This window comes from Cryptotermes secundus, unplaced genomic scaffold, assembly GCF_002891405.2.
Source record: "Cryptotermes secundus unplaced genomic scaffold, Csec_1.0 scaffold1968, whole genome shotgun sequence".
Taxonomy (NCBI): domain Eukaryota; kingdom Metazoa; phylum Arthropoda; class Insecta; order Blattodea; family Kalotermitidae; genus Cryptotermes; species Cryptotermes secundus.
In genome coordinates, this window is record NW_019739010.1 from 179,504 (window position 1) to 206,515 (window position 27,012).

The 27,012-nt window shown below is 44.1% G+C and overlaps 1 protein-coding gene across 6 annotated transcripts in view; it reads right to left on the reverse strand.

Annotated features, from left to right (window-relative positions):
• The window catches only part of LOC111871621 (dystrophin, isoforms A/C/F/G/H), a 502,313-nt gene that overhangs the window by 44,041 nt on the left and 431,260 nt on the right, over positions 1–27,012 (reverse strand). For all 6 annotated transcript variants that reach the window (XM_023864846.1, XM_023864848.1, XM_023864845.1 and 3 more), the window contains 3 exons: positions 26,608–26,752; positions 12,260–12,383; positions 5,309–5,475 (listed from right to left, as the gene is read on the reverse strand). In XM_023864846.1, coding sequence (XP_023720614.1) covers positions 5,309–5,475; positions 12,260–12,383; positions 26,608–26,752 — 436 coding nt within the window. The remainder of the gene's footprint in view (positions 1–5,308; positions 5,476–12,259; positions 12,384–26,607; positions 26,753–27,012) is intronic.

Below are 27,012 nucleotides of genomic sequence, written 5' to 3' on the forward strand. Positions count from 1 at the left end.
ACATTCCTGTCACTGAACAGGACAGCTGAAGAGATGCATCTTCATATTCGTTTCACAGGGCGACACCAGGTTCAAATCTCAGAGGGGGCCACAGCTATCCTTCCTGAGACTTCTCTTTAGTTTGGGTGCAGGGCTAGTGCCTTCAAATAGTACACGGTCGTTTCGCGGGGAGCATACATGGCAGGGAGCAGTTCAGGCTGCTGTTTCATGTATGAGTATTCTCCTCAAAAGCACTATTATTCCAGCAGACAGAGCCCGGCTTGTTCACAACTCCTACCATTTTGAAATGTCACTGAACTTATACAGTGTCCTCCACTGTCTGCAAGGAAGCTACAGCACAAAACACGTATTCTTTTTACTTCCAAACAGAGCGCTGAATCCACTGTGCTACGTCAAAACGAATCCTTAATCACCGGAATATCCACTTCTGAACATTCTAGAATGAGTACAGCAAAAGTTGCCACTTTCGTGAGCAAAGGGTTGACGGATATCATAATTTTCCGGACACTGCAGCACGTAGTAGCGTAGTTGGTTGAGGCACTATGCTAAAAGCCGAAAGGTCGCGGGTTCGAATCCCGATGAGGTGATTAGATTTTTTAAATTGACATAATCCTTCAAGCCGCACCATGGCCCTGCGGTCGATTCAGGCACTAACAGAAATGAGTACCAGGAATCTTCCTGGGGGTAAAATGTGACCGGCGCGTAAAACTGACAGCCTCACCGACATCTGTGAGCTGACTGTCTAGAGAAAATGTGGCAGCCCCGACGTCTCACAACCCTATGGGCCTCCACAGCCTGTTACACGGATAGTTTTTCTTTTTCTTTACGTCTGATGTGTATTTAATGCACCTAGAAAAGTCACGGAGAGGTCTAACAATTCAATGTGTCACCTGTTTTCCCAGCTGCATGTACTGTTCCCTTTTCATCATTACTAATGAAACACCAAAAAGGTACCAGCATTTCATTCTTTTTCAATCATCATATTCACAGGACCGGCAATTTCAGGTTAGTCCAGCTTTCCGGAACATTCAATGGCGCACACAGACGCTTCTGCTGCAAGAAATACTAACGTGTGTTCGCTATCCAGTTAAGTGCCACAGAGGCTAAATGAGTCTGACGATGTTGTATAACGCTCAGGCCGTCCTGTATTCTAAACAACATAAAAAGAACTCGGTTTCAGAAACTGGGTGTTTCCGTCCTCAAGTAAGGGGGTGGGAGACACTTACTCTGTTGGGACCGCTACAAACAGCTGACCTCAATCACAGATCCAGTTTCCGTAAACGTTGTGTTCTTTTGTGTTCTTCAGAATACCGGGCCCAATATATTTATTTTATAATATTTCAAATTAGTTTCAATTAATGGGTTCTTACGGCAGTGGATATGAAAATTACGGTATTCTGGGTCATGACGCTGTGTAGTTTCGTCGATAAATTTCTCCGAAACGTCCGTACCAATCTAGGAAACTTGGGTAGCTATCTATACAAACGTCGGTACCTATCTAGCAAATGTTGGTTCCCATCTAGCAAACGTCGGTACCTAATCTAGCAAACGTCTGTACCTATCTAGCAAATGTTGGTACCTATCTAGCAAACGTCGGTACCAATCTAGTAAACGTCGGTACATACCTAGCAAACGTCTGGCCCTATCTAGCAAACGTCGGTACCTATCTAGCAAATGTTGGTTCCCATCTAGCAAACGTCGGTACCTAATCTAGCAAACGTCTGTACCTATCTAGCAAATGTTGGTACCCATCTAACAAACGTCTCCCCTATCTAGCAAATGTTGGTACCTATCTAGCAAACGTCGGTACCAATCTAGTAAACGTCGGTACATACCTAGAAAACGTCTCCACCTATCTAGCAAACGTTGGTACCAATGTAGCAAATGTTGGTTCCTATCTAGCAAACCTCTGCACATATCTAGCAAATGTTGGTATCTATCTAGCAAACGTCGGTACCCATTTAGCAAATGTTGGTGCCTATCTAGTAAACGTCGGTACATACCTAGCAAACGTCTGGCCCTATCTAGCAGACGTCGGTACCAATCTAGTAAACGTCGGTACATACATATCAAACGTCTGCACCTATCTAGCAAATGTTGGTACCTATCTAGCAGCAAACGTCGGTACCAATCTAGCAAATGTTGGTGCCTATCTAGTAAACGTCGGTACCTACCTAGCAAACGTCTGCACCTATCTAGAAAATGTTGGTACCTGTCTAGCAAATGTTGCTACCTATCTAGCAAACGTCGGTACCTATCTAGGAAACGTCAGTAGCTATCTAGCAAATGTCTGTACCTATTTAGCAAATGTCGGTACCTATCTAGCAAACGTCGGTAGCTATCTAGCAAATGTTGGTACCTATCTAGCAAACTACACTCTATCACATTCCTGTACACCGTAATCTTCGTACTTCTAAGAGAAGTCTGTTGAGATAATTATGGTAAAACACGAAGCAGCTACGCTGATATAATTATGTCAGCAACTGCATTCAGAATGTATGAATCCTGCCTGCCTTTAGGTTGGAGCTGTGATGGAGACGCGCGTATATAAGGGCACATCCTACCTACAAAATTACACGACGTCACGTCTGAAAAGACAGAGCAATCTTAATATTCATTGCTGCGAGAACATCAAATTTAAGGCGGCAATAAATGTTAAGGTTTCATTAAAGCAGTAAATTTCTAGACCAGCCACGCAGATGTTAAACTATCGGCCTCTTCAAGAGGTTACAACGAAGAGACTAAAACAAATAGTTTAGTATGTGGAAGGCAGAGTATCACACGCAACACAAATCTCACTTTAGGCGCACCGATTACTTTGGCTCAAGCGGTAAAGATTCTGATTTGTAATCGAAAGGCGATGGGTTTGAATCTCTGCTTGGATATCGATAATATTAATTCACATTTTTCCTAGATTTACACAGCCATTCAGAAAATGTTGGCATATGAATTTACATTAGGCCAACATCACTGTTTTCTACACTCTTTTGCGTGTATTGCTCGTAATCTCTGACAGCTCTATCATTTGGTGCCATACTTACTGATAATAATATATAAAAGCAAAGCTGTCCTTGTAACAGGCCCCGGAGGCCCGTAGGGTTGTAAGACGTCGAGGCTCCCGCATTTTCTACACAATTAGCTCAAAGATGGTGGTAAGGTTGTCAGTCTTAAACTCCGGCCGGCCGCCCTTCAGACCCCAGGAAGATCCCTGGTACTCATTTCTGTTAGAGGCTGAGTCGACCCCAGGGCCATAGTGCGGCTGGAAGGATTAGGTCAATTGAAAAGAAAATCCAATGACCTCATCGAGAAACTAACTCGCGATCTTCCAGCTTGTAGCGTAGTGCCTCAACCAACTACGCTAACGTCTGCCCCTTTACACACTGACAGTGTCGGAAGCGAACCACTCGTCTCCAACTAGTGACGAGCTCAAGCATACGTCGATCTATACACCCATTCCACCATACGCCTTCATGGCGTCGTGCTGTATTCGTTAAGCACATGGACGCCTTTAACTTATTTATATACTGAGAGTGTCGTCAAATAAGGTAAAGACAAAGTGGTCCCTTTGCTAAACGAATACTATACAATATTACGCCATGAAGGCGTATGGAGGAGTGGATATACAGATCCACGTATTCTTTACCTCGGCATTAGTTGGCGGTGAGTGGTCAGCTTCACGTCCCGGTCGTTCTACACCCGGTATCCATTGTCTAGGAGGCTGGGTGGATCACAGAAAAGGCCTGGCCGACGTGAAAAGGAGAAAAATCTTGCCCCTCCGGGGACTACAACTCCGACCTCTCGCCCGTCCAGCCCGTTGCCAGTCGCTATACCGGTTCACGTGTCGTTAAATAAGCAGTATAAAAAGTGGCTACGCGTTCACCCAGCTCCACATGCAATATTCATTTGATAACTCCATAGAGCCCTGCATAAAGTTGGCTGGGCGCGGAGCGCGTTCAGCCAGACATTACGACAAACGTTAATCTTTCATCTAGAAATTTCTGTGTAACTGTGTACCAAATCGTAACGACGCAACTGACATTACGAGAGGCAGCCATTACAGAGTCGCCGCTTAGGAACGGGTCTGTACGTCACAGTACTTCGAACTTCGTCGAGTGAAAGAATTCCCACGTATGGAACCCCTCCCCCCCCTTCCAAATCTCCCTTCAGTAGCTAATGTTCACCAATCCCTCGGCTTATTTCTCTCCAGTGATCTAGCCATGTTAACAAGGGATATAGCAGGGTAACCCTCAAAATCTAAGTCAAAGTAATATTATGACCGATGGTCAGTCGGGCAGTATATCTCGGTGTGAAGCCCCATCTGGGGATCCAAGATCAGATTTTTGTTACTGTCAGACACGTGCAGGTTTCTGATGTGGGGCGCCCTCTCTGACGGGAGTATTGGGCTGTCGTTTACAATTGCATCTGGTCCTTGCCAGCTTAGTCATTCTCGGGTTCGAGTACCGCGGGACTTATGACCATATTTTGCTGTCTCAAATTCGAGACTCACCCAACCTGAAGGGTTAAGTCCCCGTATTTACATCCCCTACGAACAGGGTGGCCAAGTTATAACCCGAGGCACTGGGTTCCCTTTTCGTCGCGTCCTACGACTCGCAGGGCTAGGTCAAGGTATTCGACCCCCATTTCTTCTAAATAATATATATTCAGTTCGTACCTCACAGAAAACATATTACGTCACAACTACAAAGATCAGCCGATGAATGTAGTTTAGGGAAACAGTCACTGTTTATTGTGAGAACCATACGAAACATATAAATACACTGTGTGGGCAGAATGTAGAATTTAATATGTTAAAGCAGTTGGTACGTAAAATAACCACTAGACTTTAAACGGTGAAGATTGGCCATGTCAGAAGTTAGGACATAAGGAACAGCAGAAAATGGAGATACAGGAAGATATAAATAAAATAACGAATCACCACATGTATAACACAGCACTGGAAAGAGAAATCCGAAGACATTCGGTACTATTCGTGCTGCTGGCACAAGAAGAAGGCATTATGCTGTAAGATGAACAGTTTATAGTTTTTGTTCGACATTTTATACATTATGAAGACATAAAACGCTCGCAGATGCTCGGCACAAAGCAGAGACTTAACGCAATTTTACAGCACCACCAGGAAAAAAAAAATATGGTTCACATTAGAAACCCCTCGATATACCGAGCATCTAAAAGTATTATTGAATACATATTTCTTCGTTTCGACAGTAGGAACCATATTGAATTTCAGGAGATCAGATTTATCTTGGCTGGTGTCAGGAGGTATGCCTGGAAGATATGGGTGACTTACCGCAAGGCTGTCGTCCAGTTTCCGCTGCCATTGGTCCGACCGGTCGATGAGGGCGTTCCACTTCTCAGACAGTTTGTTCACTTCCCTGCGGATACTTCGGGTCAGTTCGCGGGCCTGCTCCTCGGCGCTACGGTACCCGCGAGAATCCCCTTCCAACTCTCGGCCCGCTGAAACCACACCCACAAAACAGCAATGAAATATCTAACAAATCGAAAAGGGGTCTGGATGCAGTTGATAGCTACTGAATGGTCGATTGATGAAACGCAGTTCGATTTCCGGAACGGGAAAGACAGTTCTCTTCTACATGGCGCCCAGACCGGCTCCGGGGCCCAGTCTCCGATTCAATGGGTACTGGGGACTCGTTCCACGGAGTTTAGGCGGTAGGAGCGTTAAGCTCGTGAAATTCCATCTGGTGCCGAGGTTAAGCATGCCTGAAGCTATACTTTACCATCTCATACGTCTTCATGGGGTGGTGCTTAATTAACCGCAAGGATATCATCTACAGTCCATTCGCGGAGACGATACAGTTAGCGTAAACAAAGCAAGCCACGCGTCGCCACAGCTGATAGCAAGGAGTGGACAAAGCGCGCAGTTATTTCATTGTACTCACTGCATTCGGACGCACGTTAACCTATATTCAGACTGAAGAGTGAAATTTGGACGCCCCTGCAATGGGACACGCATCACGTGATCGCTGCATGATTTCATTCAAAGAGCGAAGGAGATACCGCGAGGATTTGTTTACGAGGACTCTCTCGTCTCCGCGAATGGACTGTACCTACCTACCGACCTACCCACCTATCTATGGATCTACAGTCCTCTTGTTGGACCCTGGCCGCTATCTAACCGCAGGACAACACAAACACAGAATAAACGCATACAGGTATCCATGCCTTGAGTGGGATACGAACTCACATCCCAGTGTTCGAGCGGGTGAAGACAGTTCATGCCTCAGACCGCGCCGCCACTGAGCTCGGCGGACATCATTGTCACGTAAACAAATACTAACCGATAAACACAGATTTAAAGCACTGAAGATGGCGACAAATGTGACTCAGTGCGGACCAGTCGTATCATGCAACGGAACATCGACAGAATAAACGCACAAGACAGTAGACTCGGAGCGCTGATACATCCTGAAACGTTGGATGTCTGGGCTACGATATCGGATGTCGACTTCGAGGTATCAGCGTTCTAATGTCAACTCCGGTTTATCGTATAGCTTGGTAAGACAGATACCAACGTTCTAGAATAATCTACCTACCAAACTAGACGGCATCACATCCACAGAAGACAATAATATTGTTATCGCCGTAAGAACCTCGTATCTCACATGATACAAATTGATATCCGCATACTGAATCCAGGGCAAATGTAGGTGAACGGACGTTCAAATCATTAAAACAGTTCTGATGACGAAATTCTGTCCATTCGAAAGTCTACAAGCGTGCCTAATGCAAGACGCCTTAAGCATAAGGTATATCGAATCTAAAACATCTTCTGGACTGCGTCATCATCAGAGTGACGTAGATCGTTGCGTCATCAGAACGTTACTAACCTTTTTGAATTACACTTTCATATTCCGTGGGCAGTTTTATTTTATTTTCGGTTTGAAAATTATAGGTCACGGAACCCCGGACAAAAACTTAGAATCACCCTGTACGATGGGAAGGAAATCATATTCGAGATATCGCTGAACACACAGGGCTCCTCTTCCGCCAGGGTGCCTAACTTAAAACATGTTCTGTACAGACACAGAACGGCACTATTTTGTGCACAGTGAATAATATAGAGAATCCATTTACTTGACCCATATTAAATAATCTGCAGAACACCCGCTCTCTTGCTCGGACTAACTTTTCTGCGATCCTCAATATATCTTCTGCGGTCCCCAGAACTTGAAAATAATAGGCAAGCCATCAGTGAAAGCAGTCGATTGCAACTAGTTCATTACTGCAAGTGACTGAGGCAGGGAACTGGGACGGCAAGCGCCTGCACGTAATAGAGCAGGCTATTCTGCACAACACGAGAGTCTGATAAGTTGTATAACTTCAAGGGTGTATAAAATGTAAAACTGAAATACGTGGGACCAGTCTTTTTATATTAAGGGTGTTTTAACATAGTTTAGGTGGAGAATTTATTATTTCGTTAGAAACTTAGTGGTTATTAAATGAAGGAACAGTGACCCAAGAACGCTCTTCGGAATTCGATAGAATGCAGACAGCGTTAGAAAATAACTCTCCTGTACGGACTTTCGGTAATTAAATGCAACAGTACAAACAAAACGGGCTTTTCAGAGCTTGGTTTCAGTGCACAAACATGCATCAAGCGATTTGGAGGAATGGACTTTGAAACATTTCTGAGTGGAAAAAAATGTTACTACACAAATAAGACTGTTGGGACAGGTCTGTGCACATTTTTTCAACAAATGATTTGTTTATTTATTGAAATAAAAGTTGCGAATTAATGTTTTCGAGTGCCTCAACTAACTACGCTACGGCGTACAACCCCTCGTGAATGTAAAAAGTGATTCTGAATTACTGTCGGGGTTTCCGTCGCCTATAATTTTCAAACCGGAAACGTGCCACAAAAGCCACTCAGGTTGAAGTTGTTTAGCATTCTGCAGAAATGATTCTAAGGGTAGTAAATTTTTTTGAGTTACACTTTCGTATTCCGAACGCAGTTCTCTTTTGCGTTTTCCGGTTTGAAAATTATAGGTCACGGAAACCCCGGATATAATTTAGAATCACCCTGTATTTCTTGCGTATACCTTGATTGGAACAATACATTCCTAAAACGCCTTACTTATGGTAGAAGCGTGTAAAATAAATAAGTCTTTGTACTGACTTTGATCTATGAATTGGATATTGTAAGAATTACACGAAACACATGAATTGCACTGCATTAAGAGTTTCTGAATGTTGAAACAGGTTGGTACATAATGTATATAATTATCAACGCGCTCTATAGGGTCAAGTGTTTGCCTTCCGAATTAATTCTAAATTTAACTGGAGCGGAAAGACAATGGACTGTTGCCTCCAGCAGTTTTCCGGGAAAATTATAGACTTCGTCGGGTCTTCTAGACGAATTATCACAGACGCTGGCTTCAGTCTGGTGGCAGACTGACGCGGATGTCCCCTGCCCACTCGTTCCGCGTGTCACGCTGGGAGGAAAGGAAGGGATTTGTCCAGAGGACGGCTGCGAACCGGGTATCCAAATCCTGTATCCGACAGCCAGAGATTCAGCAAGTGTCCATCTCCTGCCAGTCCAACCGGCTAAGTACAATTTCTCCTTTCCCTTGACCTATAACAGGCCTATCGACCCTGCACCAGATGGCATAAAATAACTACTATTTAAAGGTGCCTTTTGGCCGGTCACGGTAGCCGAGCGGTCTAAGGCATGTACTGTCTTCGCTCGCTTCGAAACTGGGATCGTAGGTTTGAGTCCCACTCAGGACATGGATGTTTAGTTTGTGCGTGTGCGTTTTTCTGCGTTTGTGTACAGGTAGAGGCCTTGCGACGAGCTGATCACCCGTCCACGGAGTCCTACCGAATGTGTAAGATCTAGGAAAAACCGAAGTGAACGGAGAAGTTCATAGAGGTAGGCCTAGGCCCACTGGGGCTGTAGTGCCAAGGAAAAAAAAGGCGCTTTTAGTTGCTCATTTAACGATGCTGTCAGTATAAACAGTATATAGGATAGGATGATTAATGAATATGGAGCAGTTAGTAGAATGAGAAATGGCAGGGGAAACTGAAGTAGTTGGAGAAATCTCGAGTGTCATTTTGTACACCACAAATCCCAATGACCTGGGATCGAAACAGGACCGTATCAGTGGAAATCTGGCGACTTCCAAAGGCACTGTTAACAACTGTTGTTCTATCATACGAACACTGACACCGAACATTGTCTGAGGTATATTTGTATACATGACGTTCCAAGAACTTCAGTTATTCTAGAATTTGGGCAAGTATTTTCATTCTGTAGTAACATAATTTCTTGTTCCTTATTTGAGTGTCTTAAGGGCAGAAAGTAGGCTTATGAGATCACAGTAATGTGTGTGTGTGTGTGTCCTGATACGATGACTGATAATATAACTTGGAAATATGCAATTTTCTTCTCCTTCTTCTTACATTCAAGTATTCGGCATTTACCTTCTTCACCCGCATTTAACACCACGTCTCTTCTTTTGCCATTTAAGACCCTTCTCACCGCATATTGTGGCAGTCATAACACGGGTTCCGCCTGCTCTTTGACATGTAACTTCCACTTCATTTTTTTACTCCATAAGAAAGGTTCCAATTCTGTCCTTACACCTTTACAACTGTCCTTGAAGCAATTCTCGGTTGAATGTAAAGTAATGTCTCGTAGTATGTGCGTGATTATAGACGGAGTTTTGGATTCGATATTGGATTTTACTACTTATACATAAGTCTCAGAAGTACGAACAATTACAGCGCCATCGCTATCTCCACAATTCACAAATCACCATAGCACTCACTACGCCTTTTCCAGCCTGCTGTCTTCGTCAACCGTTCACTGGCAACGGCTTCTAACAATGGAGGTTCTTCAGCTTCATGCGCTCAAGTCCTCTCTGAGCAGCGGCTCCCTCCCAGCTGCCTCTCTTCTTCATACACTGCAGTACAGAACTGATTCGGTTGCCCCGATTGTCTTCCTTATAATCCCTTTGCACGGACTGAGTAGAAAACATCGTTTCCAACAACATTCTATTGTTGCATGCGTATCCGTTTCCGCGGGAATGTGGTTACCGAGAACGAATGTTGTTTCAGAGCCGTTCACGAACAGACCACGAACGACCCAAGAGCTGAAACTCTCCATTCGTCAAGAAATTGCAGCTGTGTTGGCGAATGCGATGCAGAATCTTGAGGAGAGGCTCCAAATGTGTGTCCAGCGAGAAGGACGTCATCTGACTGACATTTTCCGTACGTAATGTAAGTTAAAATGCATTAAAATGCCTTCTATTTTGTGTAATTAAAAAAGGGTTTATCTTGAAAATCAACAAAGTTATTCTGATGTGAAAAACATGCTTTTCCCCCGCTCCACCCTGTATAACGACAGAATCACACGATTTATATTGCAATGCTGATGCACCAAACGACAACGCTCTGCTACAAAGTTACGTCCAACTTATACCGGGACTAAAGCCCTCCACTGGCCGTGACATATCTCAAATGGTTATTCGCCGGCTTCACACCGCGATGGCCTGCGTTCGATCCAAGGTCAGGTCATGTGGGATTTGTGGTGGACAATGTGGCACTAGGGCAGGTTTTCTTCGAGTACTTCGGTTTCCTCTGACAACCCCATGCCACCAACTGCTCCACAGTCATCATCATCTATCATCCGGGAATGGTACAATAGGCCAAATACTGGCCGACGTACCAAGTGGACTCTGTCCTATGTGAAGACATGACAGTGCCGTGAGGCAGGGAAAGTAAGGACGTGGGTTGCTATACGTAAAGATCTGCAGCATCATTGCTCCCAGCCGCCAGGAGCTAGACTATACAGCTCCAAATGGAGGATCACAGATGAACTGGAAAGTAGTCGTAATCTAATAGAGATAAGACCACCCGCATTTGCCTGGAGGAACTATGGGAAGCCACAAAAACCTCTCAGGATAGCCCAGTGTCAGCGTCAAGATTAGATCCCAGTACCTACCGAACACAGCATCACCGTATATTGGTCAGCTTGCACCAAGGGGTGAAAAGAACACTGCGGAAAACGGGGGGGGGGGGNTGGATTCCCCTGTAATTAAACGTAGTGCAGTCGGCGCAAGATGGAGCCTTCCCGTGAGAACGGGAACGCTATGATTTACTGCTCAGAGCGATCTACATTCTGGAATACGGCAGCTCAACACTGCACATCTGGCCCGCCAGCCTGATACACATATCGGCGTGATGGATTGGAGACATTCTGCGCGGATCACGAAACTTAAGGGCTGACAAGTCATTTCTTACGAAGGAAAGAAACATATTTACGCTATTTTCTTAGATGTGTGTGTGTGTGTGTGTGGAAGGGGGGATAGTTTATGCGGTAAGATGTCGCCTTCTCACCCTCGACACTCGAGTACAGTCCTGGCTCAATTCATATGAAATTCGTGTTTCTTTCGACGACACTACAGCAGGTGTTTCTCGAAGTTTCCTCGGTTTTCCCCTGCAAATAATCATTCCACCATGGCGTAATACAAATCTGCCATTCGGCTTGAAGCGTGAGGTAGCCATGACCAAAGTAAAGGTATAGTTGTCCCTGTTCTTAATTAATTACAATGCCATGAAGAAGTATTGGGGGAGTGGAGGTATATCCACCAGTTTTTACCTCTGAAATATATGGAAATGATCAGCTTTACGCCCCGGCCGCATTACAACCGGCACCCATTAAATAGGAGGCTTGATGGGCCCTAGACCCGGTGTGGACGCTGTGCAGAAAATAAATCTTTTTCCCCTGTCATTTAGCACGTGGCCTGTCGCTGTAACGCCTATATTCTGGGAGTAGCATTAATCTAGTCAATTTCGTTGCATACCTAGTTTCAGTTACTGCCATCATAAAAATGTATACCAGAGTTATCTTCAATAGTCATCCACACATGGCTTCATGATGCAGAAGGCATGGTTTGCCACGAAAATCAGGTAGGTTTCATTCATTTATTCATTCATCGATGACTTTATAGTCTTTTGTTGGGCCCTGGCCGGTTTTCCACTTTCGTAGTCCTATACATAGTTGATAGGAGACCTTATACGGGAGATCAGCCCGTCGCAAGGCCTTCACCTACACACAGAACAACACAGACAGATACACACACCTCCAGCAGGATTCGAACCCCCGATCCCAGTGTCCGAGCGAAGACAGTTCATGCCTTAGGCAGGCTTACAAAGGCCAACGCTGCAGATGGTCTCGCAAACCCGACTACGCACACAGGTGTAAAGCTGTACAGCCTACCTTCACTGTCACTAGTGTCCGACAGGGGCGGCTCGTTCGCGATGTACTGCCTTCCGCTCAGCAGGTTGTTCTCCACGACCGGTCGCTTGTCCTCCAGCTGCCGCCGAAACGCGCGGTGGTCGTCCTGAAACAAATGAATGACAAGTAGGGACCTTGAACACTGGCGTCCTCGGATTGTATCTCTGTGCTACCTTGGCTAGGTACCTTCCATCAATGGGTACGTCTAGAAGAGTTCTAGATGTATACTCGACAAACTTTTTTTTTCAATGGCTCTTCCAGCCCATTCTGGGCCCAGACCTCTTATTCAGTTCCGTAATCTTTTTTTCACAGACGGTAGGACTTCGAAAGGCCTATACCTATACACAGGACAACAAACTCACAGACACACTAAACATCCATGCTCTAAGTGGGATTCGAACCCATGATCCCAGCGTCCGACCGAGCGAAGACAGCCTTAGACCGCGCGTCTAGTATGACAGCCTTTACTCGACAAATACATCCTTAAAATAGGTAGAAAATTTGTAAGTTTTGAGGTTTTCACGGCGATGACTATGAAGAAAGTCGTCTTCTGGGTTTAGGCGCCAAAACGAAGAATACACGGCGCCTAAACCCAGAAGACGACTTTCTTCAGGTAGAAAATTTGGCTGGGATATAACGTATCTTTGCAGAGTCTACCCAACTCCAGAGTTATATACCCCTACAGGCATCGGAAACACCACCAGACCGCAATATGATAAAGAGAAGTGTATGAGGTGTACCCCCCATAACATTCAAACCACACCCGGGACAGACAGACAGACAGCCCATACGCGCGAACACATGCATAAAAACGAATGTCTGGAAACACGATCAGAGTGCAGATTCCGTACAGAAACATTTCAACAGCAGTAAAATGGCGGTTTAAGCATTTTATTGGATTTCATACAGGTTGTACCTCCTGTGAGAAACGAGGAAGCGAATTCCCCCCCCCCCAAAAAAAACAGGAAAAAAAAACGCCANAAAAAAACAGGAGATAAAAAAGTCAACATAAAAGTACTTCCATTCGAACAAACACAGCAGCTAACGAAACTGGTTAATATTCGTCAGATCAGAATTCAATGGATCCGAATTCGTTTGACGAGTTAGAGACATACTAAGCGCTGAATCGTATCGACCCACATTCACATAAATGTACAGGGAAGTATAAAGTTCAGATATTCAATAAAACTTCAACTCCCCCCCCCCTCCCCGCATACACGCATCCGTGTAATGTAAAAACATGATTTGTAAGCGTGAGATGACAGTTCTAAAATTGCGTGATTTCGGGTTACCATAGCAACGAACTGTTGAGCATTAACACCTTGCACGAACGTAAGTTATGTTGCAGTTATTTATTTCAGAGTATCGTGTACATCATGTGACTACTGATAATACGCCTCCCATCAACGATTCCCGTACAGGACTAAAATGAACCAATCAAAGTCAAAGATACTTTACGAATGGAGGATCAGTTCGTCTTGGCGTCAAGCTCCTTGAGACCCACGACCAGATTTATTTTTTACAACTGAACCCGTCCAGTAATAGTCATTACGTAACCTCCTCTTTGACGAGAAGATGGGTTTGTCTCTTATGAATACGCTTCGCCTTTGTCAAGTGTACGTATCGCACATATAGGGGGTTATTGAAAATTCTTCCTTATGCGCTATACACAAGTCATCTGTCAGCACAGCTTTGCAGAGCAGATCATGCCTATGTTACGTATCTCATGCTACAACGGGAGCTTAGTCACTTTTAACGGTTGCAAGCTTTACCGCCGCCAAGTTGACGCCTTTTATATTTCCAACTGAACAAAGTTCCAAAGCTCCCAGTTATAACATATCGGCACGGACTCACAAGGAACAGTTCTACTGCAGCTGTTCACAGAATCTTTGCTTAGGAACGGGTATATATGACGCAATACGGTTTCGAACATAACACACGTATAGGCGATCATATATTCAAATAGTACAGTGTCGTAAAGCATTATAAACTGGCATACAAATGTCATAAAACAATGTTTTATGGTAAGAAATGTTTCGATCGGTGTCTTTAAATACTTGAACAGGTAGTAATTAGATTCGTTGGTGCAGCCTCTCTGCTATAAGACCTAGGTATCGTTAACTATATTGCGGATCGTATATGAAATTCATGAGAGCGAAACTAATTCAATTCCAGCAGCCAGCAACATTAATCGAAAGGTCTGATCTGTAGAAAGATACAGAAAAAACTGAAGACACGGAATGAAGAGATAATGGATTCAGTTAACTGATGGAGACACTGCAGGGGCTGACATTTCCCACGATAGAAATGAAATCAGAAGTAAGGGAAATGATGCCTTTTCCGCGATGCAAGATCTTCCAATGGATCAAGAGACGATACAATCAACAAAGTTTTGTGTTCTAGTCTTCACAGAAGAAACAAAGAAATGTTTTATATCTGAACCAAAACGGAAAGGAAAATACATACAGTTCATAAGAAAAGTAACAGGAAATTGTTATTATTATGGTTCTAGAGCACTTTGTTGGGCCTTCGCCGCTTTTTCAGTTTCTTATAAGGGCCGTTTTTTGTTCCATTTCTTCCCACTAGCACTGGTTACTTTCTTTACACCCCCTTCTCTTTGGGTTTGAAGACCCACCTTCTTGTAACACGTCTACATAACGAAGACTACACATTTCAACCCCAAAGACGCGGGAGTGTTACGCCGAAACGTCGTTACCTGATCACCAAACTACATGGTGTTACACTACAGAAGACTGCAGTCTTAACTGTAAACCTGCAGATTTCAAACGAAACAGCGCATGCAGTCACAAGGGAAGGACACAATATACACAAGAATACAGGAAGAGTACTCCCATAGGGGAGGACTGACGTAACTCGCGAATTTGAAGTGCGACGTATAGATAATAAATCTTGAAAAGTTTTAATATATAAAGTTTATTATTATACATGACACATATACATTTTAATAATTTTATAAAGGAGGCATGATGGCATACAGTGCAATGGTTTGACGTAAATAAAACCACACCTGATGATGGCACATTAGTGCCGAAACATGTAGTGAAGAGTAAAGTGAAACTGTGTGCACTATAAGACGGTTGGTACAAATACACATCATGAAACAAAAAGAGGTAAAGATGTCCCTGTGCTTAACTAATTAAGCACTATGCCATGAAGACGTATGGGGGGAGTGGATGTATAGATCCACATTTTCTTGATCTCGGCACTAGTTGGAGGTGACTGGTCAGCTTCACGCCCCGGTCGCTCTACCCCGGAGAAAGAGACCCCGGTACCAATTAGATAGGAGGCTCGGTGGGCCCCAGAGCCGGTCTGAATGACGTGGATAAAAATTTCGACCACGCTGGGACCTGGTCGTCCAGCCCGTTGACATTCGCTATACCGACTGAGCTACCCCGGTTTGTGTTTCTGTCGAAAGACGTTAGAAAAGACCCGGCAGAAGACAAGCATGCAGAGCGTCTGGAGCTGTGAGACAGGTCTGTGTGTGTCTGTGTGCAGGAGGGAAGGAAGGAAGACACACAAAGCAACTGAACGAGATAAAGAACTATGCATCGAGCAAAAAGAAAGTGATTAAGTGTGTGAGCGAGACAGAAAAATTGGAAAAGGAAAGAATAATTTCACGAGTGTTAACTGGCGCTTCGGGGAGAGGAAATCCGCGCGCCGCTCGAGTCTGGACAATGTCGAAACATCGAGCGGTGCAGCGGTGGACTATTCATTCAGTCATAGATCACCAAAACTGGTTGAACCTCTGTCAGTCTGCCTTCCCGCCACTGCCGAAGTTTCCCCTGAAGTTACACGTTTTCCTCTTTCAGACGTCTAACTCAACGATCTAAATATACTGAACTTCATCTCACTGTTCTAAATTTAATTTTCTTTTTTAAAAGGATGAGAAGTTTTGGTATTTTTTTACGTCTGAAGCATGAAATAGCATTAAACTCGAGATGTAATATTTAAAAAAAAGAGAAGCTATCCCTGCAACAGGCTGTGGAGGCCCATAGGGTTGTGAGACGTCGAGGCTCCCACATTTTCTAGACAATCGCATCACAGATGGCGGTAAGGTTCTCAGCCTTACGTGCTGGCCGCCCTTTACCCCCAGGAAGATTCCTGTCACTCATTTCTGTTAGAGGCTGAGTTGACCCCAGGGCCATAGTGCGGCTGGGAGGATTAGGTCAATTGAAAAATCCAATGATATTATCGGGAATCGAAACCGCGACCTTCCGACATGTAGCATAGTGCCTCAACCGACTACACTATACTACATAAGCGGGGTAACTACACCCAAGATGTTTTAGTCGCTTTTCGAGACAGATTCGAAAAACCAGTATCAAATTTCGTCTCGCCCGTCCGCCCGACAAACAACGCCAAATCTAAATGAACGATTTCGTTTAAACTTGGTATGACAGGCCTACAGTAAATATTGTTAGGGGCAACTTTCTGAATGAGTAGCGGAGCAAGTTTGAGCGAGATGTAGCGGCGGCCAATCCATGGGATTGCTTCAATGTCTCAGTGGCAGAGACATGCCCGTGTGGAGGCGGGGTAGAATACCTCCACCGTGACCCTGCGAGTTGTAGGAGGCGACGAAAGGGGAAATTCTCAAATCTGAGACAGTGAAATATGGCCGCGAGCCCCAAGGGACTCGGATAAGAGAAAAGATTGCGCTGGCAAGGACCAGCAGCATATGTAAAAGACAGACTCGTCTTCTCGTCAGAGAGGGCGCCCCACAAAAGGAAAACCGTAGCTGTCAAACAGTAATAAATATCTGGTCATGAGCCCCAAAGGACTTACTGACTGACTGACTGACCGTCAGTCGCAATGTGACTTAGACTTGGACTTGGTGGAGCAGTACAGCAAATAAAACGCTTGCAATGAGCCTGGGTAAGACTAGACAGTAGACCAATACTGTCACGAGGCGGCGACAGTTGAGAACTGATACGAAAGATCATTATATCTCGGCCAGATAATAATCACAAGTAAGATAGTTTCTTAAAGCGGTAACCTGCTTCATCTGTATATGGGAGATATCAGGTCGAATTCTGGAACGGAAAACTGGCGACCCATACAGATGTTTTCGTGGTTTTACTCACTAGCTCCAACAGGATGTTAGAGCAGTAATGTAACACACTCGGCGTATTTTCATACTATTCGTAACTATTCAGTTATTCAGTATTCAGGGGGTGGGTTTCCCCATGCACAGCGACTGATAGTCTATTGTACGTCCCCCTTTTAATTTCTACTGTCTCCATCCCCTACCGGTACTGGTGCTCGCTATCAGCCCCTTTCTGCCAGCGAGGTTCCTACCCTCTACTTGGCAGTGGTATCTAATAGTTAGTCCCTTTCTGTCAGAGAGGTCGTCCCTCCTCTGGCAGTGGTACCTAATACTTCCCCATCTAACGGAGTCATTGGAAACTACCTGGGCGGGAAAGTTTTTGGCCTAATTTAGCTCAGAGGTCTCCTAGAGACATGAGGTTCTTTTACGTGCCGTAAATCTACGACTCGGGACCCACGGCTTAAAGTCTCTCCCGGAGGACTTGTTCCCTGAATTTTTTCGCCCTTAAAAATTCCACGACCTCCGTCGGGTTTTTGAACCCGCGTACCTTGAGTCATGAGGTGGGAACGTTACCCCTAGACTACGGAGGCCGCTTTAGTCGTAACTAACTTCTCCTCTCAAATCTAGCTATTTAATTTAATCATAAAATATTAAAAACTTTAAGTCACACCTTATAGAAAAATCACTGAGTCACCATCACATGTACAAACATGTTGTTTAGGGAAACAATTAGTTTCTTTTTAATTCGATAGGGGAGGGTGGAGTCCAACTGGGTTCACTCGGCACGGCGGCCACTGATTGGCCTATTGTAGCCTGCCCGGGGTGATTATGATGATGGAGAATCTGGTGGAATGAAGATTGGCAGTGGAAACCGAAGTACTTGGAGAAAACCCGCACCAGCGCCATTTTGTCCACCACAACTCACACTTGACCAGACCCGGGATCCAACCCGGGCCGCCGCGGTGGGAAATCGGCGACTAACCGCCTGAGCTATGTTGCGGCCTAAACAATTCGTTTACTCCAAGAATCACACAAAGCTCATTTTTAAAGTTAACTGGGCGGTACACAATTTATAATGCTCACTCTGGTTCAAAGGGATAAGAGTGGAGGAACTGTTTTGGAAGAGACTGTGGACCTGTCGTCTTGACAGATTACTGATGAATGAATGAATCATGTACACTCCGCCCACGCGTCCATGCAATTGCAGCCATTCCCCCACTGCGTAACCAGTCATCCCCATTTTCATTTTCTCTGATCTTCATCTCGTAGCAGCAACACAAAGCGTCACAAATGCGCGGTATCTCTCATCAGCCACACACACATTTAAAGAGTCAGTTTAAAATTTAAATTTATCAGCAGGCATAGTCTACTGTAGATAAGTAGCACAGAAGCCAGAACATAGCTAAAAATTAATTAGAGCGCGCCACACTTTAAAAATTCCTAGCGATAATATGAAGCAGACGGTCTGCATCAACGAGACACAACAAAACTTTCTTACATTAATAATAATTATAATTCCTCTCAACATCACAAACAGAAGAATTCCAGTCATGCAAAACAAAGATTTTAAGTTTTCCACAGGTTCAAGTAGTCCACCTTCCAACGACGTCACTAGCTTCTCTACACAGACAAAATATTGTAACGTGTGTATCCATTGCTAGGCAACGGTTTGGTAAACGCATTCCCACAATACATGTGCATGCAACAAGAGGGAGCTCATCGCTAGGCAACGGGCCAGTAAACACCTTCCCGCTTAAGCGCATGACAACAAAAGGGAGTTCATTATTAAGCAACGGTCCGGTGAACAGGTTTCAACAACAGTGTTTTCCGTTGGGTCCGTGCAAAGTGGTTCTAACAGAAACGAATTTCGGAAGAGAACAAGGTCGAGCCTTCGGAATTGGCAGCTGCAGGAAATGGCAAGAAGACTTCATAGTGATTTGAAGTGATAGTTCCTGTGATAAATCCGCTGCTAGGAAACGGATAGCGTGTCTTAGTGATTTCTGAAGTGGATAGATTAGCGATAGCGCTATAACTGTCGGTGATTAAGAGTGATTGTTAAAGATGGCGTTAACAAATTCAATCATTCAATCCAGAACCGGTTATTATTCGTCACGACCCTAAACACATAACGATATCAATTAGGAAGAAAGTCAAATTAAATTATCATCGGCTTAGCAACCAGTTCAAACCCGAAGCCCCAGAAACATACAAGAGAATCCAGCGCATGAGTTTATCGGTTTCTGGACTTTGTGGGTCGTCTTTTGTTGCCGATGGGACATGAATAAGAAAGAGCTAATCTGCATCACTGGAGAAATCTACATGATATCACAATCCAGCAGACAGTAATGTACTCTTAGAATGAACAAGAATATATGTAATTTCAGTTTATTATCATTTCCTATATAAGGTTACCGTTATATGACGGAGAGCTGACACCGTAGGCTTCCCTGATAAACCCGCCTCAGTAGCCGATAAATTTCGAAGTTCGCAGCGTCATAAATTGAAGACCGTGTATTTTAAATGTGCTGCTTCTAAAGGGCCAGCATTCCATCCCTCTATGGCTCTACAACCCTTTGCTGGGCCTCGTCCGCTCTTTCACTTTCTTGATCCTTTCACACAGTCGGTAAGACTCCTTGGACGGGGGATCAGCCCGTCGCAAGGTCGCTACTTACACATAGGACAGCAAAAACACAGAATGAACGCACACAGACATCCATGCCGGAAGTGGGATTCGAACCCTAGATCCCAATTTTCGAGCGAGGGAAGACAGTTCAAGTCTTAGACCGCGCGGCCACTGTGATGGGCGGCCAACATTCTGGTGACAAGACAATATATGTACATTTAGGTTTCTTCTGAGTCTATTTATAGACGAAATTTCTCACTAACATCCAAAAGCGACTGTGTATTCACCCTCATGTATTCAATTCCAATCCTCTCTGCTTTCCTGGGATTTTATAAGGGAAGTCGAAAAGCACTGGCGATAAAACATATCTTTGTTTCAAATCATTCTGAATACAAAATACATCAACGAGCTTTACTGTAACTTGTGATGTTTTGTTACAAACTAAAGCAAACAACTAAAGCAAACTATTCACGACACATATGCAGTGATGCCAACATTTCGGATATGAATATTATGTATGTTTTTACTTGCAAAAATCCAAAATATTTCTGAGACCTAGTGTTTACTATTAATATACTCGTATATATGGAATTCAAGGCAAAAAATTTAATTAAATGAGTTCTATTCTGTGAGACTTAAGGCTCCTACGGCGGTGACTATGAAAATTATGTCTTAGATGAGACGCCGTGTAGTCTGTTAAGAAGGCTTCCGTTTTTTTCGGAGTTGGTGCTGTCTCCACCTTAGGGCTGCACGAAGTCGTTACCTGAGAGCACAGTTCTACGTTTTTCGCGTCGCCATTAAAGGGTACTGCTCACCTTTTTGCTCTGGCCGGTTTACTCCTGTGGAAAAAGCTCACAGCGCCAATCCTAAAGAGGCTGAATGGGGACCAGAGCCGATCAGGGGGTGACAGAGAATTTTCTTGCATTGCTAGAAATCGAACCCCGGTCATCCTTCCCGCAGTTTGGTCACTATGGTAACTGAGCTAAGCCCGATCTTTTACCTAAACAACTGAATCTCTAAAATGATCCGAGAGAAGCTGTTCTTGAAAATATCTTATTCGAAAGTGCACGGTTGAAAAGCTGACAGTCGTCAGTCGGCCAAGAAATCCCGCGATTTTATGGAATTCGACGATGTCCCAAATGGTCCGCCACTGAACTCTATCCTGAGTCAGCTGAATTCAATCCAAACATTCAAATTAGTTTTCTGAATCGGTTTAGTATTATTACATCATGCATATATTATTCTTCCTCTGGTCTAGAAAACCGAGATTAACGGCCGTGGGGATTCCCTGCGCTGACCACGTGACACCCTCTATCCGCAAAAGTTGACACTAACTTCGCCGACAAGCGGCGGTCGCTCGGTTAGTATAGTTCGCTTGTGGACTAAAGCAACGGAATGTTTTATTTTGTTTTTGTTTTACGTCTTAGGACCAGAACGCTACGTACATTCATCATTTCCCCCATGTGTGCTACATGACCCGCCCATTTCATCTCAACAGTAAGTGAGAGACAGTACGAAGTAGGAAGCTGCCCATTCTGTTACCCCTATTTTATCCGCCCTCTTCCGATAGCAGGACAGGGCCCGAAACAAATTCCAGGGAGACAGAAGACACATTTTCAATTATACGAGATGGCTAGCTAAAGCTTGATGCTTACACAGCGCCCTTCTTCGTGGCTCTAGGATTTCATGAATATCAGTAACAAACTGAACTAACACAGCCATAGCTGAACTCAAAGGCGATGTTAATACCATAGCAGCCAAACCAGACGCGTCTTAACGGATAAATACCGCTGCCTTTAACCAAAATCTTCAAAGACAAAATTAATTTCAACTGCAGCATTACAGTTCAGTTCAAGAGTAAAGACCTGCTGCTGTGCAAAGCTTCAGTTCCCTCTGAAACGTTACCAAGAAATGGTCAAGAACTCCTAGCAACGTATTCTCAAGTGGACATCAAACACATGCTGCAGCTTGCTATTATTTACGTATGAATGAAGATGATAAATCTAGCGGAAAAAATGTCAGAGAAAAAAACAGATCTGCTGAGTATAATTAAATGGGAACCGAAGAGAGATGAAGTGACGGGAGGTTGGAGAAAACTGCATAATGAGGAGCTTCATAACTTGTACTCTTCTCCAAGTATAATTAGAATGATCAAGTGAAGGAGGATGAGATGGGCTCGGCATGTAGCACGAATGGGGAAGACATAGGATATTGGTGGGAAATCCAGAAGGAAAGAGACCAGTGGGAAGAACAAGGCGTAGGTGGGTTAACAATATTAGAATGGATATTAGAGAGATAGGATGGGATGGTATGGATTTGATTGATTTGGCTCAGGATAGGGACCAGAGGAGGGTTCTTGTGAACACGGTAATGAACCTTCGGGTTCCATAAAATGCTCGAAGTTCTTATGTACCACCACAATTGACGGCTTCTGAAGAAGATTATGACATCTTTATTTAGGGCGCTCCATTTGTATGATATTATGTAAGGATATGTCTAAATTTAAAGGAATACAAGCTATTTAATATTCGACATCCCTTAAGGAATCCAAGTTTCATTATCGAGTTCATGAAATTATGACACTGGCTTCTATCCTAAGCCAGCTAAATCCAGTCCATATCCTTATAGTATGAAGTGATAGCTCAGTGGGTATAGTGAGGGCTACGGTCTGGAAGGCAAAGGAAAGGGCTGTTTCTCTCGTACACAACACCCAGACAGGCTCTGGGGACCATCCAGTCTCCTATCCAATGGGACGGGGGTTCTATCCCCCACGAGTAAGGCGGCCGGATCATTAAGCTGGCCATTCATCTCCATCTAGATTCGAAGTCAGGAATATCTGCTCTCCCGTGTATCTTCATGACATGCTGTGTAATTAACTAAGCCGAGGGATAACTTTACCAGTTTTACCGCACCCTGATATGCAGTTGGGGGTAAGCGGTAGCGCAGTTGGTTCAGGCACTATGCTACATGCCTGAAGGTTGGGGGTTCGATTCCCGATGAAGTTACTGGATCTTTCAATTAACCTAATCCTTCCAGCCGCACTATGGCCCTGGGGTTGACCCAGCCTCTAACAGAAATGAGTACCAGGAATCTTCCTGGGGGTAAAGGGCGGCCGGTGTGTAAGGCTGACAACCTCACCGCCATCTGTGAGCCGATTGTCTAGAAAATATGGGGTCCTCGACGTCTCACAACCCTATGGGCCTTCAAGGCCTGTTACAAAGGACAGCTTTACCTTTATCTGATATCCAGTCTCTTTAACGTCCAATTTTGTAATAACATCTTACCTACTCCTGGTTCCCCCAAATGGTCTCTTCAGAAACTATGTATTTAATTCATCTGTAATACTTCTATTTCACAAAAAATTTTCAATACGACTAAAATATCGAATATCATCTAGTACGGTGGACGAACAAATCATTTTATAAACACTTAGCAATAGAGATCCCCCAGCCTGGGTCTCCCGGAACATGGACACCTTACAAACGAGAACTGCCGGAGTTGTATACTATACACTATATCAACTAAGCATATTCGTAATCATACCAAAGAAAATTCTCTAAGAAACTGATACGTATAACTGCCTCACGAGGGAATAAATAACACAATATTGATTTTTCAGTTCAACACTCTGCTAATGGTAACAGCTACTGGCCAATGTTTTTAAACTGCTAGTAGCGGAAGCAGAAAGGAGCTTTGTAATGGGTGTGGTTTATGAAAGAAGCAGGCTTAAAAGGAAAGATTCCAGCTACGAAGCAAGGAAACTTTCGTGGAGCTATTATGAACTTTGGGCCATTTAAACGAGGATATTGCACAATGGTAGATGACTTACGGCCATCGAAAAGGCCAATGAAATTACCCCTCTCTCCGCCCCCCCCCCACACGTTCCTAACGACTAAACAATCATAAAACATAATGGGATACACGAGAAAACTGTGAATCGAGACAGTCTTCACGGCGAGTACTAATTCCCACCGCTTAAACGAATTATGCCGGGTAATCTTAAAATTCCGGAATGTAATATTGTATACTGCGATTATATATTTTATCATCTGGAGAAGAATAATATATTTAGAGCTGTATGACATTCACACAATGGTATTCGCAACAGATGTTACGAAAAAGCGGAATACGTATTTCATCGAAATTATTACTCACAGTTTCCTTATAAAATACGTCACAGAAACTGAACGTGAATTCGTGCACATTTACTCGCATGGTACAGTGCTGAAGTGACACACCAAGCCGACTTATGTCGGAGTAGAAGTTCGAAATTTATCAAAATTTGTGGATATCCTTGAAGAATACCGTCTTCTTGGATGTGGCACCGTGTAGATATTGTGTTAGCTGATGTTTCGGAGGAACGTGTCGCCTACATCTTCAGGGTACAAAAATTCGCCGGCGAGGAACCAGCGTGACATACCCTGAAGATGGAAGCGATACGTTCCTCCGAAACGTCGGTTAACACCACATCTACACGGTGCCACATCCCAGAAGACTGCTTTCTTCATTTCTCCAACTGTTTGCGTGCTTTGCCGACATTCTTTATCGTGGGTTCTTCTGAGCTTTTGTGAGCACCGTAATGAACACTGGGCTCTCGAGAACACGGTAAGGTATCGTACACGAAATTCTCTACGTGCGCAGTCAAATCCAAGGAACAGAAACGACATCGGAATCCGGTGTTTACAATGTCGCCTACATGGCTCAATGTGACTACCCGCCCAACAGTCGTGTCAGAGAAGTTGCCGAATCATAAGGCAACTTCATACATATACGTTTGATACACAATTTCAGCAAGCATCGTTCTGCAGAATGTAACATGTTTTTTGCATCCAAACAATTCAAGTGTCAAGAGACTGAGATCGCGGCTTCGGATGCTGTCCGAGGCAATTTGTCAGACTCTGTGTTGTCCTGTGGAAACAGATGCCTTATGATGAAGTGGTCCCCTGAGAATCTTATCCGTTGCGTAAATAGGAAGTTCCTTCTACTGTACAGCAGAAAGGGAGGGCACGAGGAATCGGGATGTTGGGCAAATTGCATATATAAATCATGTTTCAGTGCCGCAGTACTGTCTCTGTATATATATAAAAAAATCGATGCTTGGACGACTGATCTATAATTTTCTAGAAATTACGTAAGTTTTCTGGTTTTTACGACTGTGATTGTTAAGACTGTGGTAGTCTAAGTTGACACCATGCGGATTTGTAGGTGGATACTGATCTTTCGGAGGAATATGCCGCCTCCATTTTATATCCTGAAGATGGATGCAGCATGTTCGTCCGAAACATCTGTATCTGTCTATGATAATACATGCTGTACATACACAGAAGATCACAATTCTACAAATTAATTACAAATGTTGAGAAAATAAGATTAGGGGACACAGAAATTACGTAACGAGAAAGTAAGGATATGTTCAGTTATAGGAGCGCCATAAGCAGAAGTGAGTTAGACAGTTGAGTGACTGTGAGTTAATGACTGGTGAGGGGATGTGGGTTAACACGCGTGAGGAAGGGTGAGGGCGGATTATTGGGCACGGTTACCGCGAGAGAGTAAATGAACGTCAGTTAATGACTGTGTGTGAATTTGTGAGAAGAGAGTGGAAACGCGAGAGAACACGCGAGTGGAACACACTGCCAGTTGACCTGTAAGTCAGTTACTATGGGAGATGAACAGCAAGAAAGAAATTACCGACTCCTTTTGTCTTGGTGAGCAACTGATGACTTCTCAAGACGGACGGACACAGCACCATAGAATTGGTCAGCTCAGTTCGTGTGCTTTCGTGAGTAACAAAAGGAGAGTGGGAGATAGTGTGTGTATCAGAAAAAGACAGAGTGAAATAATGTTGCAGTTGAGACGACTGAAGAATTCTCATGAACGGTGGGAGGAAAATATTTACTAGGAGAGCACAGCCTGTTCCCCCACTATATCACCCAAATCTCCCCGCCGGCGATGCTAGCCTGAGGCCAGTGTAGAACGAGTAAAGCAGCCAATAGGATTGGCAGGGTGGGAGTAGAGTGGCAGGAACGCGGGGAGGGAGGGTAGATGATGTGGGGGGGGGTGTCAATACGTGTTAATACTTTGCCAGGTTCAGCTATAGTCAAAGTATGAATGCGAGTCAGTCACTGCGTGAGATGGGCGGTGAACGAGTGGAGGAGTCACGCTAATGTTAATGACTATAAGCCTGTGCGTGCGCGCGCACGACTCTGTTGGGAAAGGGTTCATTCAGTGCCATCAAATTTAACAGCAGGAAGGAAGAAGAAAAAACAAATCAAGACTAAACAAACGAAATAAATATAAACATAAAATCAAAACTTCCTCCCGCCAAACAATTTCGCTTCTCTATTCTAATCACAGAGCTTCAAATTTTAATGTTTTTTTCTGCGAAAAGAACACGCAAAACAAAGCCCTATTTTATATTCTTCTGCTGCGCACCGTGATAAACCGTAAGTTGAATAAAAACAAACAGCAAAGAGGGCAAAAACAGTATACCTGTGCATTTAATATGTCAAATTAACGTAGAAACAAATCTGAAATGGGTACGCCGATATCTACAAAAAATTTCCCGCTTTAAAGAAATACAGAGGAGGCCTTGAGTTTTACAAATATAATCCTTGGTAGGAAAACAAGCTTTGGATGCGTCACCTGTTGTTTCTGCAGGCAGGCTACGTCCCCTCCAATGGGCCCCAGTCCAGTCAGTTCTGTATCCTTGCGGATCACCCATTCGATGAGTTCCCGAAGAGACAAAAGGAGAGCGTTCCAATGCTCCGAGTTGCTTTCCAGCCTGTTCCTGGAACACGGGGAAACACTTCAGAAATGTGACTGAAATTAAATAAATTACTATAAAAACGCGTAAAATTCCAAAACCGTTAATCATAACGTCACAAGTTTAGGCAGGTTCATAATTCAGCAAACATACAAACTCCTTCGACGTTCAAGTAACGAATATCCACCTTAACGTGTTAAAAACTAGTACTACTCTTTTCGCAGTCCGTAATATATATTTTTCTTACTAGCTCTACAGCCCCCTTGGGCCCTAGTCTCTGATCA